At 42.0% G+C, this 12,343-nt stretch overlaps 1 protein-coding gene across 1 annotated transcript in view; it reads left to right on the top strand.

Annotated features, from left to right (window-relative positions):
* brwd1 (bromodomain and WD repeat domain containing 1) overlaps positions 1 to 4,643 on the top strand; it is a 31,216-nt gene extending 26,573 nt beyond the window's left edge. The window contains exons 41-43 of the mRNA XM_076282847.1: positions 250 to 627; positions 914 to 1,060; positions 1,193 to 4,643. Coding sequence (XP_076138962.1) covers positions 250 to 627; positions 914 to 1,060; positions 1,193 to 3,534 — 2,867 coding nt within the window. The 3' untranslated portion in view covers positions 3,535 to 4,643. The remainder of the gene's footprint in view (positions 1 to 249; positions 628 to 913; positions 1,061 to 1,192) is intronic.
* Positions 4,644 to 12,343: the final 7,700 nt, after the last annotated feature.

Below are 12,343 nucleotides of genomic sequence, written 5' to 3'. Positions count from 1 at the left end.
TATAACAGCATCGAAAGTTTCTGATAACTTCAGGCACAGAATTTGTTCTTTCTTTAAGCCCTGCTCAGTTCTATTTTATTTTAACCAACAAAGACAGAAAGTATGATTAGGTTATGTGGCTATGTGCGTATTGTGGGATAATTGAGGTGTATTGAGGGTAATTAGGGGAGTTGGGGTAACTAGGGGAGCTGACCACTAACAGCCAGTTGTTCATGTGTGGGCTTTTTCTTTCTCTTTGTTTTCCTTTAGAGACCCACGCTCAAATGAATGGCGATGACAGGGCTTCACGCCTGGAGAGACGAAGGCGTTTAAATCACATCGCCCGCCAGACCTCTCAGGAGTCCGACATCTTCACCAAAGACGAGGAGGAAGACGAGAAGGATGATGATTATTGCGACGATGAGGATGATGATGATGAGTCAATATCACGCAGACCCAAGACGAGGAAGACCGCTCGGGCTGCCGCCACTAGGTTTAAGATGCTTGATGCCTCTGAAGAGGAGGAGGATGACGAGGAGGAGCCGGAGGACAGTAGGAGGTCAAGCAGGAACCAGGGGTCTCGCTCCAGCAAGCGCAAAGCAGTACTGCACAGCAGCTCGGAGTCGGAGGGCCAGAAACCTTCACAGAGTATGTAGCTCTGCAACTGAGTCTTCTTAATAACACAACACTTACTGAAATGAATATTCAACTATTTGGAATCACACATTTACTCAGTAGCTCTTAGTTATTTATTTTTTTCCAGCTTTTAAATTTAGCTTGAGGTTGTTTTTGGCACATGTGAACAATAAAGATGAGCACTTTATGAAAAAGTAATATATATATATATATATATATATATATATATATATATATATATATAAATATAAATAAGAAGCCTGTGTATTGTATTGATCCTCCATGCTGCAACCTTCAGGTGAAAGTGAGAATGAAGAGTCTGGGAGTGAGGAGGAGGAGGAGGAGGAGGGCAGTAAGGAGAGTGGTGACTCATCACGTCGGAACGGAGAGCGCAAAGGAAGGTGCCTTCGACCAATGAGGAAAAGTGCCTCCAAGGGACGCCATGGTGAGTACTACGTTATTGCCATGTTTTGAACTCCCAATATTCAATTATTTTTAATCATCATTTTATTTAATTGTTGACTATTTACTTGATTATTTTCCAACCAATGCTTTATTTTCCCTTCCTGTTGTTTAGACCGTCAATCACACCTGAATGGCCACAGAAGTAAGCATCAGGTAAAGAGTGAGGAGAACTCCGACGGAGAGGCTAGTCCCGGAGACAGTTTGGAGGAAGACGAGGACAGTCTCATCGTTCGTCGGAAGTTAACTAGAAGGACAGCAGCTGCTGCCGCCAGCAAAATAAAAAATCTGAACACCAGCGAGGCTGAAGAGGAAACCCCTTCCAGAAGCAGACGACAGCAGGGAGCCCCCAAAACCTTTGAGGAAGAGGAGTGTGATGACGACGAAGAGGTCAGAGATGCAAAATTCCAGAAGCACCCTCACCAAAACGGACGGAAGATGAGCGGAGAGGGCGAAGCCACTTCAAGAAGCCAAGAACAAACAACATCTGCCTCACGCACACATGCCACCAAGACACCTTCGGATGCCGCTGCCTCACCATGCACTCAAGGGTCTGACGACCTCAGCAGCGTTCCCAGGAAGAGTAAGACGCGGAAAAAGAAAATCATGTCAGACGACGAAGAGGAAGATGACGGGGAACCGTCAGATGGAGAAGATGAGACCCAAGAGAGCAACACCACTGAGGAGGATGGAGCCAGTAAAAAGAGGTCATCACGAAGCAGAAACGGATCAAGGGGACATGAGTCCAGCAAGAATCAGGAGTTCTCAAGGAGTTTACAAGAGTCCCCATCTGAAAGTGTAGAAGAGGAGGAGGAAGAGGAGGAGGAAGAGGAGGAGGAAAAGGAGGAGGAGGAGGAGGATGAAGATGAAGGGGAGAGGCCAAGAAAAAGCGTCAAGAAGAAGCAAGGTGCTTCGTCAGATGAATGGTCTGACGGGAAAGAGGAAAGCGTTTCCAGTCGAAAACCACAACTGAGAGCACTGCCTAAGAAGAAGTATATTGCTGATGACTCTGAAGAAGACCACCTCTCTGAAGCAGGCGGTCACTCAAGGAATGGCAAGGAGGAAGAGGAGTATGATGAAGGGGAGAGGCCAAGAAAAAGCTTCAAGAAGAAGCAAGGTGCTTCGTCAGATGAATGGTCTGACGGGGAAGAGGAAAGCAGTTCCAGTCGAAAACCACAACTGAGAGCACTGCCTAAGAAGAAGTATATTGCTGACGACTCGGAAGAAGACCACCTCTCTGAAGAAGGCGGTCACTCAAGGAATGGCAAGGGCTTGACCAGTGACCCAAAGCATCATGCCAAATGGAAAAAGGAGCATCAAGACAAACACGGAAGGAGTAAAGCCACCTCTGTAAAACGAGAACAAACATCTGCCTCAGACACACATACCACCAAGAAACCTTCTGGTGCTGCTGCTGCTGTTGCTGCAAGCTCAACACCTGCGCACGAATCTGAAGACCTTAGCGACGTTCCCAGGAAAGGAGGATTGCAGAAAAAGAAAATAATCTCTGATGAGGAGGAAGAGGAGGAGGAGGAGGAGGAGGAAGAATTAGAAGAGGTAGAAGAGGAGGAGGAGGAAGAGGGAGAAGAGTCCTCAGAAGAGGCAGAAGGAGAGCGCCAACAGAGGCAGACCACGGAAGAGGATGGAACCAGTAAGGAGCAGTCTTCATTAAGCAAGAATAGATCCAGAAGATGCGACTCCAGAAGGCATCTTGGGAAATCCAGTAGGAGAGCAGATGAGTCCCTCTCTGAAAGCGAGCCAAGAAAAAGCCATAAGAAAAAGCAAGGCTCCTCCTCTTCCTCCGAGGACTGGTCCCACAGCAAGAGCGAAGAGTCTGACCGGGAAGAGAAACACTTGTCCAGCCGAAAACGACGACTGAGGGCACTACCTAAGAAGTATGTAACCGACGACTCCGAGGATGACCTGGAAGCAGGTCACTCGAGGAACGATAAGGGCTTGACCAGTAAGTCAAAGCATCGAGCCAAACTGAAACGCAACAGAGGCTCAGAAGACTCAGGAGAAGACCACAGAAGCCACGGCAAGAGACTGAAATCGAGGGACCAGTCAGAGAGCGATAATGATGATGAAGATTACCACAAACAGAAAACGTCAAAGTCGACATCATCCAGAGGTTCCCTGAAGGAGCTCAAAAGGAGGTTGCTCTCTGAGGAAGAGGAGGAGAGGCGCAAGTCTCGACATGGCCAGAAACTCAAACGGAAATGTGGTGTCTCCAGCCCCGAGAGTGAAGAGGAGGTGGAGGAAGAAGAAGAGTCAGGCTCCGAGGTGAGCACCTCTAAAAGGCGAACGGGGAGACGACAGCCAGAGAGCAAGAGGAGGTCCCACAGGAGAGGCAGTGACTCGGATGCAGACAGTGATTACGGGAAACCCGAAAGATCCACGAAAATCCGGACCAGGTACCGTGGAAAGAGAACTGTGACCTACAATGATAGTGAATGAATGGGTTCAAGCCAGCCAGCATTCAGCCGACCAGGAAGGAGGACGAGGTAATAAATGAAAGAAATAAATAGACACTAACTGGAGACCTTGAAGACAACTTGATGTCCAGGGAAGGGAAAAAAATGAATTGGTAGCAGCACTGGAGTTAACACAGAGCAAATACTGTGAATCTGTTTTAATTCAGGGATATTTATATTTTCTATGAAAAAAAGATTTATAGAACTGCTGGTTTTTGGTTTGGGCAAACCAGTGCCATTCTGCTTCAGTGACTTGTGATTCATTATTTTTTTTCCGTTTGGCCAGCAAAAGTGGGGAAGTAAAGAAAAATAACACGCATACACAAACACGTTCGGGGGTGGGGTGCTTTGGGTGCTATCTTAATATACCTCCACTCTAATCAAGCATATGTTGCTGGCTTGCACTATGATGCACACTGTACTGAGGTGTTTTTCCTACACTAGCTCTAGCAGAATAGAAACTCAGGGGTCAACTACGTTTACCATAGTCTCAAACTTGCAATTTTTTGTCCCATATTTTGTTAAATGCTGAAGAGAGTAGAGTAGCATTATATTAAATAATTTCAGATATGGCGGTTTGAAGTTGAAGCACACTCAAAAAACTGAAATAAACATGTCACCCATTTTCAACACTCCTTTTGTGAAAACGCTTTGGTATCCATGGTAATTGTGGTATTGAATAATTTGTATGAGCCAAAATGTACAAATTTGAGTCCTTAACTTCTCCCCTGCTGTTATTGTTTTCTCTTTTGGTATTTTTTTTATTATGTATAATTTACTTTTTGTTCTTCCTAGTTGACATTTTTGATTGTCAAATGACCTTAATGTGCAACAAATTTTTTTCCATTATGTAGCAAAAGTTTGGCATATTTAAATTGTTTCAGTCGAGCATTATTCCTCCCTCTCTACTTTGGATGCATTGTCTTGCCATAATCAAATATAATTGGTACCCATTTGCGAAGTACAGGAGATCAGTAGTACTTATTGCAAAATGCAGTGATTTCTCATATTGGGAAGAAGTTCTAGTGTTTTGTGTTTATGTATTTTCAGTATTAAACTCCTTGTCAGATTTTGACTGGATACAACTGTTAATTGCCACTTGAGTTACTCAATTGTGTGTGTGTGTGTGTGCCAGAGAGAGTGTATTCTTGTTCAGGTTGGGTGTTATGAACACATTTATGTAATCACATTTTTGATAAATGTCCTTTTCTTATTACCAACACTTTAATATAACATATTTCACAGGACAAGACCGGTTCTGCAGTGAGGGGCTTAACTTTCTTAATAATAAAATTATTAGGGGTGTTAATGAGGCAGATTGATCAGTTTTAACTGATCATAATCTTATCATGTAGGCCTATTATCTGTTGGAATACCCCCCCCCCCTCCCCCCCAACATTATATGACCTCCCCCTCAACATTATACAAAGTCTAATTTCTATTATTTAAAAATAGTTTGGGGCAGAATAATGATCATGATCATGTAGCCAACATGTCCCCCCAGGATCTTGAGGGTTTATTGTTAGTGTTTTACAAGCAAACATTACTGAATTGGCTCTGGGAATTCTCAAAAATTGTGATTAGGAATTCCTAAAAAATATGTTCTCAACATATTTATCTATCATGATCAAAATCAAAATAATGCATAATGCATTAGCAGATTTTACATTTACAGGTTTTAGCATATATGAGCATAGCATCCGTGGTCTACTGCAGGGGTTCCCAAACTTTTCAACCCGCGACCCCCAAAATAACCGTGCCAGAGACTGCGACCCCCACTATCCCTGGATGTGACTCAAAAAATAAAATAAAATGTGCGCACCGGCCATACGCACTAGGCTTATCCAAACACGGGCTTAACGACAACACAGAAGAACAGAGCAGCCTGTTATGATTTTACATATAGAACTTTACTATATGATAAAAGCAGAATACCTTAGTCAAAAAATAATATCCATGAGTGCACATTATTGCTGTCATGTGCAAACTTAACTTTGAAACATTACTTTAATTTCCATTTTAAAGCAACACCAAAGCACTTTTCCTGTCGCACGCACGCTTGTTTATCCAGCACTGGCTTTGGAAAAAACGATGTCTACAGACAAGGTGCATGATTTTATGAAAGTATAATGTATTGCGACATCAGAAGCAAGTCAAATTTGTAGTTTCTTATGTCTCATTCCATCGAACTACAGATCCGCTACCCGACCTGGCAAACTTGCATAGTGCGGTTATAGCCGATAGAGGGTCGCGAAGAGAATGCAGAAGTGCTGTTCACCCTGTTACGAGTTGATGATTTTGGAAACAATATTTTAATGTACAAAAAAATCTTTGGTGTTGCTTTAACAGAAGAATATCTCGGTCAGGGTAATATCCACAAACTGCTAATGAGATGGATGCGCGCTATGCGCGGAACACAGCAAGTCCATTCTTGGTTTAATTGTGGAGACGGCCACACGGATCATCTTCATTTAGACGCGATCTGTATTTGTTTTTAATATATGTCAGTGCAAAGAACGGCGTCAGTACGTCCATCGCGGCCTTGGATAGCTGTGGATATTCCCTCTCGACTGAAATCCAGAACTCAGCAAGCGTCTTGGAATTAAAATCTGTCTTTAAAGTGCGGTCACATAACAGCTCAACCAGTGCGTCCTCCATGCCGGCTGACAGATGACTTGCGGTGGTTACATTGAATGGTTATCTTATCCAGTCATAATTTTTCAGAATTGTATTTTTTCCAAATGTATTTGATTTATGGAAATCATTTCGCGACCCACCCCTCGCCGTCCCGCGACCCCCACTTTGGGAACCCCTGGTCTACTGTTAGGGAATCGGACTTGTGGCCGAAGGGTAGCCAGTTTGATCCCTGGCTGGTTGGGGGGAGTGATTGAACAACGCTCTCCCACATCCACATCCACGTATGAGGTGCCCTTGAGCAAAGGCACCTAACCCCCAGCTGCTCCCCGGGCGCCAGGATTAAGGCTGCCCACTGCTCCGGGGGTGTGTGTGTGTGTGTTTGAAATGGTGTAAACTGTGTGTGAGTGTGTTGTATACCCCCAGATGGGTAAAATGCAGAACACAAATTCCTTGTATATAAGTATACTTGCCTATAAACCTGATTTACATTTACATAGTACTGGGCTGATGAGGTCTGGTCACGTAGAGGGGGACCTTTAAAAATAGAGAGACCTTTAAAAAGTTAAAAAGTGACCTATTTTACAGTGTAAATCTAATTAGTTATTTTCAAATTTTTTATGTAAGAAGTGTTTAGTATAATAAATTGATTTCATAGGCGTACAGGAAAAAACTTAGAGTGTACTTACTTTTATGTGAGTAAAGAAGTTGAATCACTAATACTTTTACTAAAGCTTTCTTTACAGATGTATCTGTACTTTTACTTGAGTGTGGAAAAACGTGTAGCCCAATTTTAACGGGTGTGTGGGGCCCCGGAACACTTTCCCCCTAAAAGTCTACATAGGCCTACCCACAAGTTTCATGTTCCCCGGTGTTTCGGTGAGCCTGGAATCGTTGACGAATAATTGACGGGGTAAAAAAAACTCCCTTAAAAACCATTAAAACTCCATTAATCCAACAAATCAAACACTGAAGTAGTACCAAAATTCAGACTGTGGTAGGCCATCTCTGTAAACACTGGAAAACGCAGGCGCATTCACAAAATGAGCAACAGTATGGAGCTGACCTGACCTGAGTGGTTAGTAGAAGTTTGTATTACATAACAGTGTTTAGCATGTAATACATATTCGTTCACGCGAGCCTGTTTTTGCTTTTCATGTTTTAATATTGGTTGAAAGTTGAAATCCGATATAGCCACTGGAAGGAAATTAGTATTTTTCAGGTGAGAGGCCGTAACTAGCTTCTACGTTAATAAACGTATCCACGCGTTTAATGACAGCTTAATTCTATTAACTTCGGCTGGTTTTGACAAAGTAACGTTTGTAAATCCTTACTGCCTGCGCTTTCTCAAAAGCAATGCATTTACTTCGAGGTAGGCATACCTCTAAAATCTGCTATTGCACGCTTCAACTTCCTGCTAGCAATAACTAGCTAAGTTAACTATCAGCCAAATATATATTGTTATATATAATAACAACATAAATTTTGCATTGCATGATACGTTACTAGTATTTTGTGTCATCCATTCGTTGTCAACATCACATGTATTTGTTAAGTTCATTAGGCCTACTAGATTGTAGATTTTGCCCTGTCTGTCTAGCATGTTAATTGATTTGGCTTTGACCAATTCTGGGTGGAACCTCAAACAGACCTTATGGATAAGCGCTCAAATTATTCTGGTGCCTCAGAAAGCACCTTCTGAAATTAATAATTTCAGACAAGTAGCTTTAACATGGGTATGTTAGTAAATAAAAAGGTATTGGATAACTATAACCATTAATTTCAAGGGTTAGAGAGCTACTGTCAATGAGGATTATTTTATACTTCCGTTTTCTTATGGAAATGCATCTATATTTTTAATTATTCCCCTACCAGTAAGCCAGAGGGCACTGGCATCACAGAGATCTGTAGTACACTGAAGAACATCATGGAGTACTCTAACAATGTAACCGAGGTAACTGCAAAAACAAACAAAATCGTTTTGATGTATGGTACTATTTTTTTTCTATGTAATTTGGCATTGACAGTCCCTCCACTTTTTGAAAGCACCTTTCACTGAACTAACTCAGATATTTGGTGTGTGTTGGTGTGAATTTTATGTTATTGTTTTGGGTGTTTGTCTAGCCAGGTGCAGAGCCTGCACCTACGCTTGGCCCTCAGGCTTGGAAGAAGCAGTGTAGACGTCTGCTCGATGACATAGTCGAGTCTGAGGATTCTAAGCCTTTCCGTCAGCCTGTGAAGCAGGACTCACTCTCTGTAAGAACTCCAGCTACAGAACTGCAAACAATACCATACTGTAAAGACAATACCATACTGTGAGGTAACTCAGGCCAGCCGTGGCCTACTGGTTAGCGCTTTGGACTTGTAACCGGAGGGTTGCCGGTTCGAACCCCGACCAGTAGGAAGTGCCCTTGAGCAAGGCACCTAACCGCTCACTCCCCGAGCGCCGCTGTTGTAGCAGGCAGCTCACTGTGTCGGGATTAGTGTGTACTTCACCTCACTGTGTGCTGAGTGTGTTTCTATAAATTTATGGATTGGGATAAATGCAAAGACCAAATTTCCCTCACGGGATCAAAAGAGTATATATACTTACTTATACTTAGGCCAGAGAGGAACTGATGTGGCTATGTACAGTATGTGTGGTGCAGTTTCCAATAAATTAATCGATGTTATTGTCCTGTAATGCATTGGTCATAACAAACTTGTATCTTAAATGTCATTTATTTTTGACATTCAAAATAATAACCTGTTATCTGAATATCATGTTATTTGGATTTGAGATTAAGGTATCAATTAATTTTGATTTGACATTGAAACTGTGGCACTCATGATCGTGTGACTTTCACTCCTCTCAGTACAATGCAGAGGCTTTTGACCCACCAATGGATTTTGGGACTGTACGGCGTACTCTAGAGCAGGATGGATACGAGAATCCTATCGAGCTTTGCAAAGATGTTCAGCTAATCTTTGTCTATGCAAAAGCCTACTCGCCAAACAAACGCACAAAGGTTTGCTTTTCAATGCATCTGTTAATTTCAGAGACATTTTGAAATAAATGAAGTGTTAATGATGATGAAAAATCCACTTCGCCCCTCCCCTTCTCTCCTCAGATGAACAGAATAAGTGTGCGTCTGTCTGCATTTTTTGAGGAACGCATCAGAGAGATCGTATCTGATTACAAGGCGGCAGTAAAAAGCAGTGAGACGCTGCATGACAGCCAGGCCTTCCACAAGAGACAGCAATGCCAGGAGCCTCCGACACCCAACCACGGATCCACTAAGTGGGCTCTGCTGCCTGAGGAGAGAGTGCAGTCTAGCAGGTTCCCTAACTCAGATTTTCCTCAGAACACCGAAGAGATTTAGTTACTGTATATCACTTTCATCTGTGGAGGTCTAGGATCCTCCATGAAAACTTGGGAGGTATTGGGTATTGTAATCAGGTTTGGCTGTCTGTGTTTGCTTGTGTCTGCTCACATAACTTTTGAAAAACACTAGTCCGATTATCTTATTTATACAAGGTAGAGGGGGTCATCCTATGTTGGTTCTTCTACATGATCAGGATGCTGGATTTTAATTTTTTTCTAATTTTCATCAACATTATGAGATATGGGTGATGGTCTACAGACGCCACACATCTCTAGAGGGCTTCTGTCTTTTGTTTTGACGTCAGTTCAGCAAAAAAATGCAAAAACTAATTCCTGAAAAATATAACGGTTAAAGGAGAAATCTGGAGATTTTTCACATGAATCTCCATTTCTTGAGGTCACCTAGTACAGTCGGTATGAAGCAAAACACTTCTGACAGGCAGCTACAGCACTAAACTCTGGGGGCATGTACGTGAGCCCCCATGTTCATGCTCCCAGAGTGTAGCCCTGTAGCTGCCTGACTGCTTTAGCTGTTGGAACTACCAACTTGAGCTAGATTGTTTTTTTGTTTTTTTCATACCGACAGTACTTGGTGACCTCGAGAAATGGAGATCTATGAGATAAATCGCCGGATATCTCCTTTAAAAGCTCTGTATATGAACCTTTTCTTGCTTTTGTCTCTTCATCAGCTAGAAAAGAGCCGCTTTGAAAACACACAACACATACAAGCACGCACACACACACACGCACACACATGCGCACACACCTATACCTCTGTTAATGTCTGATTTTTGACAGATTCATTTCTATCTTTCAGACAAACCAAACCGGAGTGTATTAGCATAGATCTCTATAACGCACTGGAGAATATTGTAGGGAAAATAGATACCTTCCTCGCACAGAAAGCCACGAGTAATGTAAGTACAATGATACCTTCGATCGGCACCAAATATATTTAAGTGCAACTGTACAGTAATGTTGATACTTTCCTCTCGTGGGCCACCTGCACTGATATTGAATGAACATGGAAGTGCAGAAAAAGTCAAGTTCAAATCTCTTTCAAAACATTGCTCTGTGTGGAGTGGAGGGTATTTTAGAGGGGTAGATCACCCACTACACTCAACCCCTACACAGTAACACACAAAATGGAAGGGCAGGGCCTAGCATACGGGGAGAATTGGGAGGGCACCTTTAGTTAAACTTGTGCGATTTGCTGTTTTTTTTGCAGGACTTGGATGCTGAAGTGCCTGGAACATCCTGTGGACCTGGTTTGCGTCAGGTACTTTTATATCTTGCTCTATTAAAGGTGCAGTCAGTGATTGTACACGATTTCAAGCCCATAACATTTTTTGTCACATTCAGCAATCATCTCCTCACGACTGCTAGCTGACCATTCGTTCTGTGAGTACACTGTAAAAAAAAAAAAACAAAAAAAAAAACAGTCTCTGTTGGCAGCCCAGACTCTGAAGAAAACTGAAAACAAAGTGGTGGCAGAAAGAATAGCGAAAGCTTCTCTGGGAATACTGAAGGTAGGGGTGAGGTACCTCCCTGGCGTGTTTCGTTTGGTCCTTGGTTAGAATGTAATGTACATTGTTTTGGACAAAACATCTGCGAATAAATTTAAATATAAACACAAACAAATATTACTTCCTGCGCAATCACCGACTGCACTTGTAAGGTCATTTCAAAAGAGCCTGTCTTGAGAGACTAGTCCTAAATGCTCCACTTTTTGGTGTTTGTCTGATTGTTTTTGGTCTCTATGTTTTTCTAGCTGGGACTAGAGCCTGAACCTATACCTGCCCCTGAGGCTTGGAAGAAGCAGTGTGGAATGCTGCTGGAAGACATATTAGAGTCTGAGGACTCCATGCCTTTCCGTCAGACTGCGAACCAGGACTCAGACACTGTAAGAACCCTAGCTACACTTCTGCAGACAATATCATACCGTAAATACAATACCATACCGTAAACACAATACCATACCGTAAATACAATACCATACTGTACATACAATACCATACCGTAAATACAATACCATACTGTAAATACAATACCATACCGTAAACACAATACCATACCGTAAATACAATACCATACTGTAAATACAATACCATACCGTAAATACAATACCATACCGTAAACACAATACTATACCGTAAATACAATACCATACTGTAAATGCAATACCATACCGTAAACACAATACTATACCGTAAATACAATACCATACCGTAAGCACAATACCATACTGTGAAGACAATACCATACTGTGAAGTAGCTCAGGCCAGAGAGGAGCTGTTGTGGCTAGAGATGTACCGTATGTGTGGTGCAGTTTCCAATAAATTAGTCGATGTTATTATCCTGTTATACATGGTTGTTCTCTAGTGATGACTTGTATGTTAAGTGTATAGGATATATTTTTTTTTACCATAGAAAATAATATAATTTTAGCACAATATTATATATGGATTTGAGTTTAAAGATTGATATATATTGATATATTGTGTATATCACCATTATGGTGACTTGGTGAATTGTCTTTTCAAATCCCGATGAATATTCCATGTCTGTATTCCCTATAGTTTCCAGCATGATTTATTAGATCAGACTAGATTAGATTAGATTCAACTTTATTGTCATTTAGCAGAGTACAGGTACAGAACCAATAAAATGCAGTTGACATCCAACCAGAAGTGCAAAGAAGCATTAAATACCAAAGTGCAGGTTGAGTACAGTATTCTGTGCAGTTATGTAGATGATAGAGATTAATTAATTATGGAGGGGTGTGTGTGCCTTA

Source organism: Alosa pseudoharengus, unplaced genomic scaffold, assembly GCF_046254945.1.
Source record: "Alosa pseudoharengus isolate Yale_2024_CS ecotype anadromous, Long Island Sound unplaced genomic scaffold, YU_APseudo_1.1 YU_APseudo_1.1_scf_13, whole genome shotgun sequence".
In the NCBI taxonomy this organism is placed as follows: Eukaryota; Metazoa; Chordata; class Actinopteri; order Clupeiformes; family Clupeidae; genus Alosa; species Alosa pseudoharengus.
Note: the sequence above shows the minus strand (reverse complement) of the source record. Positions and strands in the feature narration are given on the sequence as shown.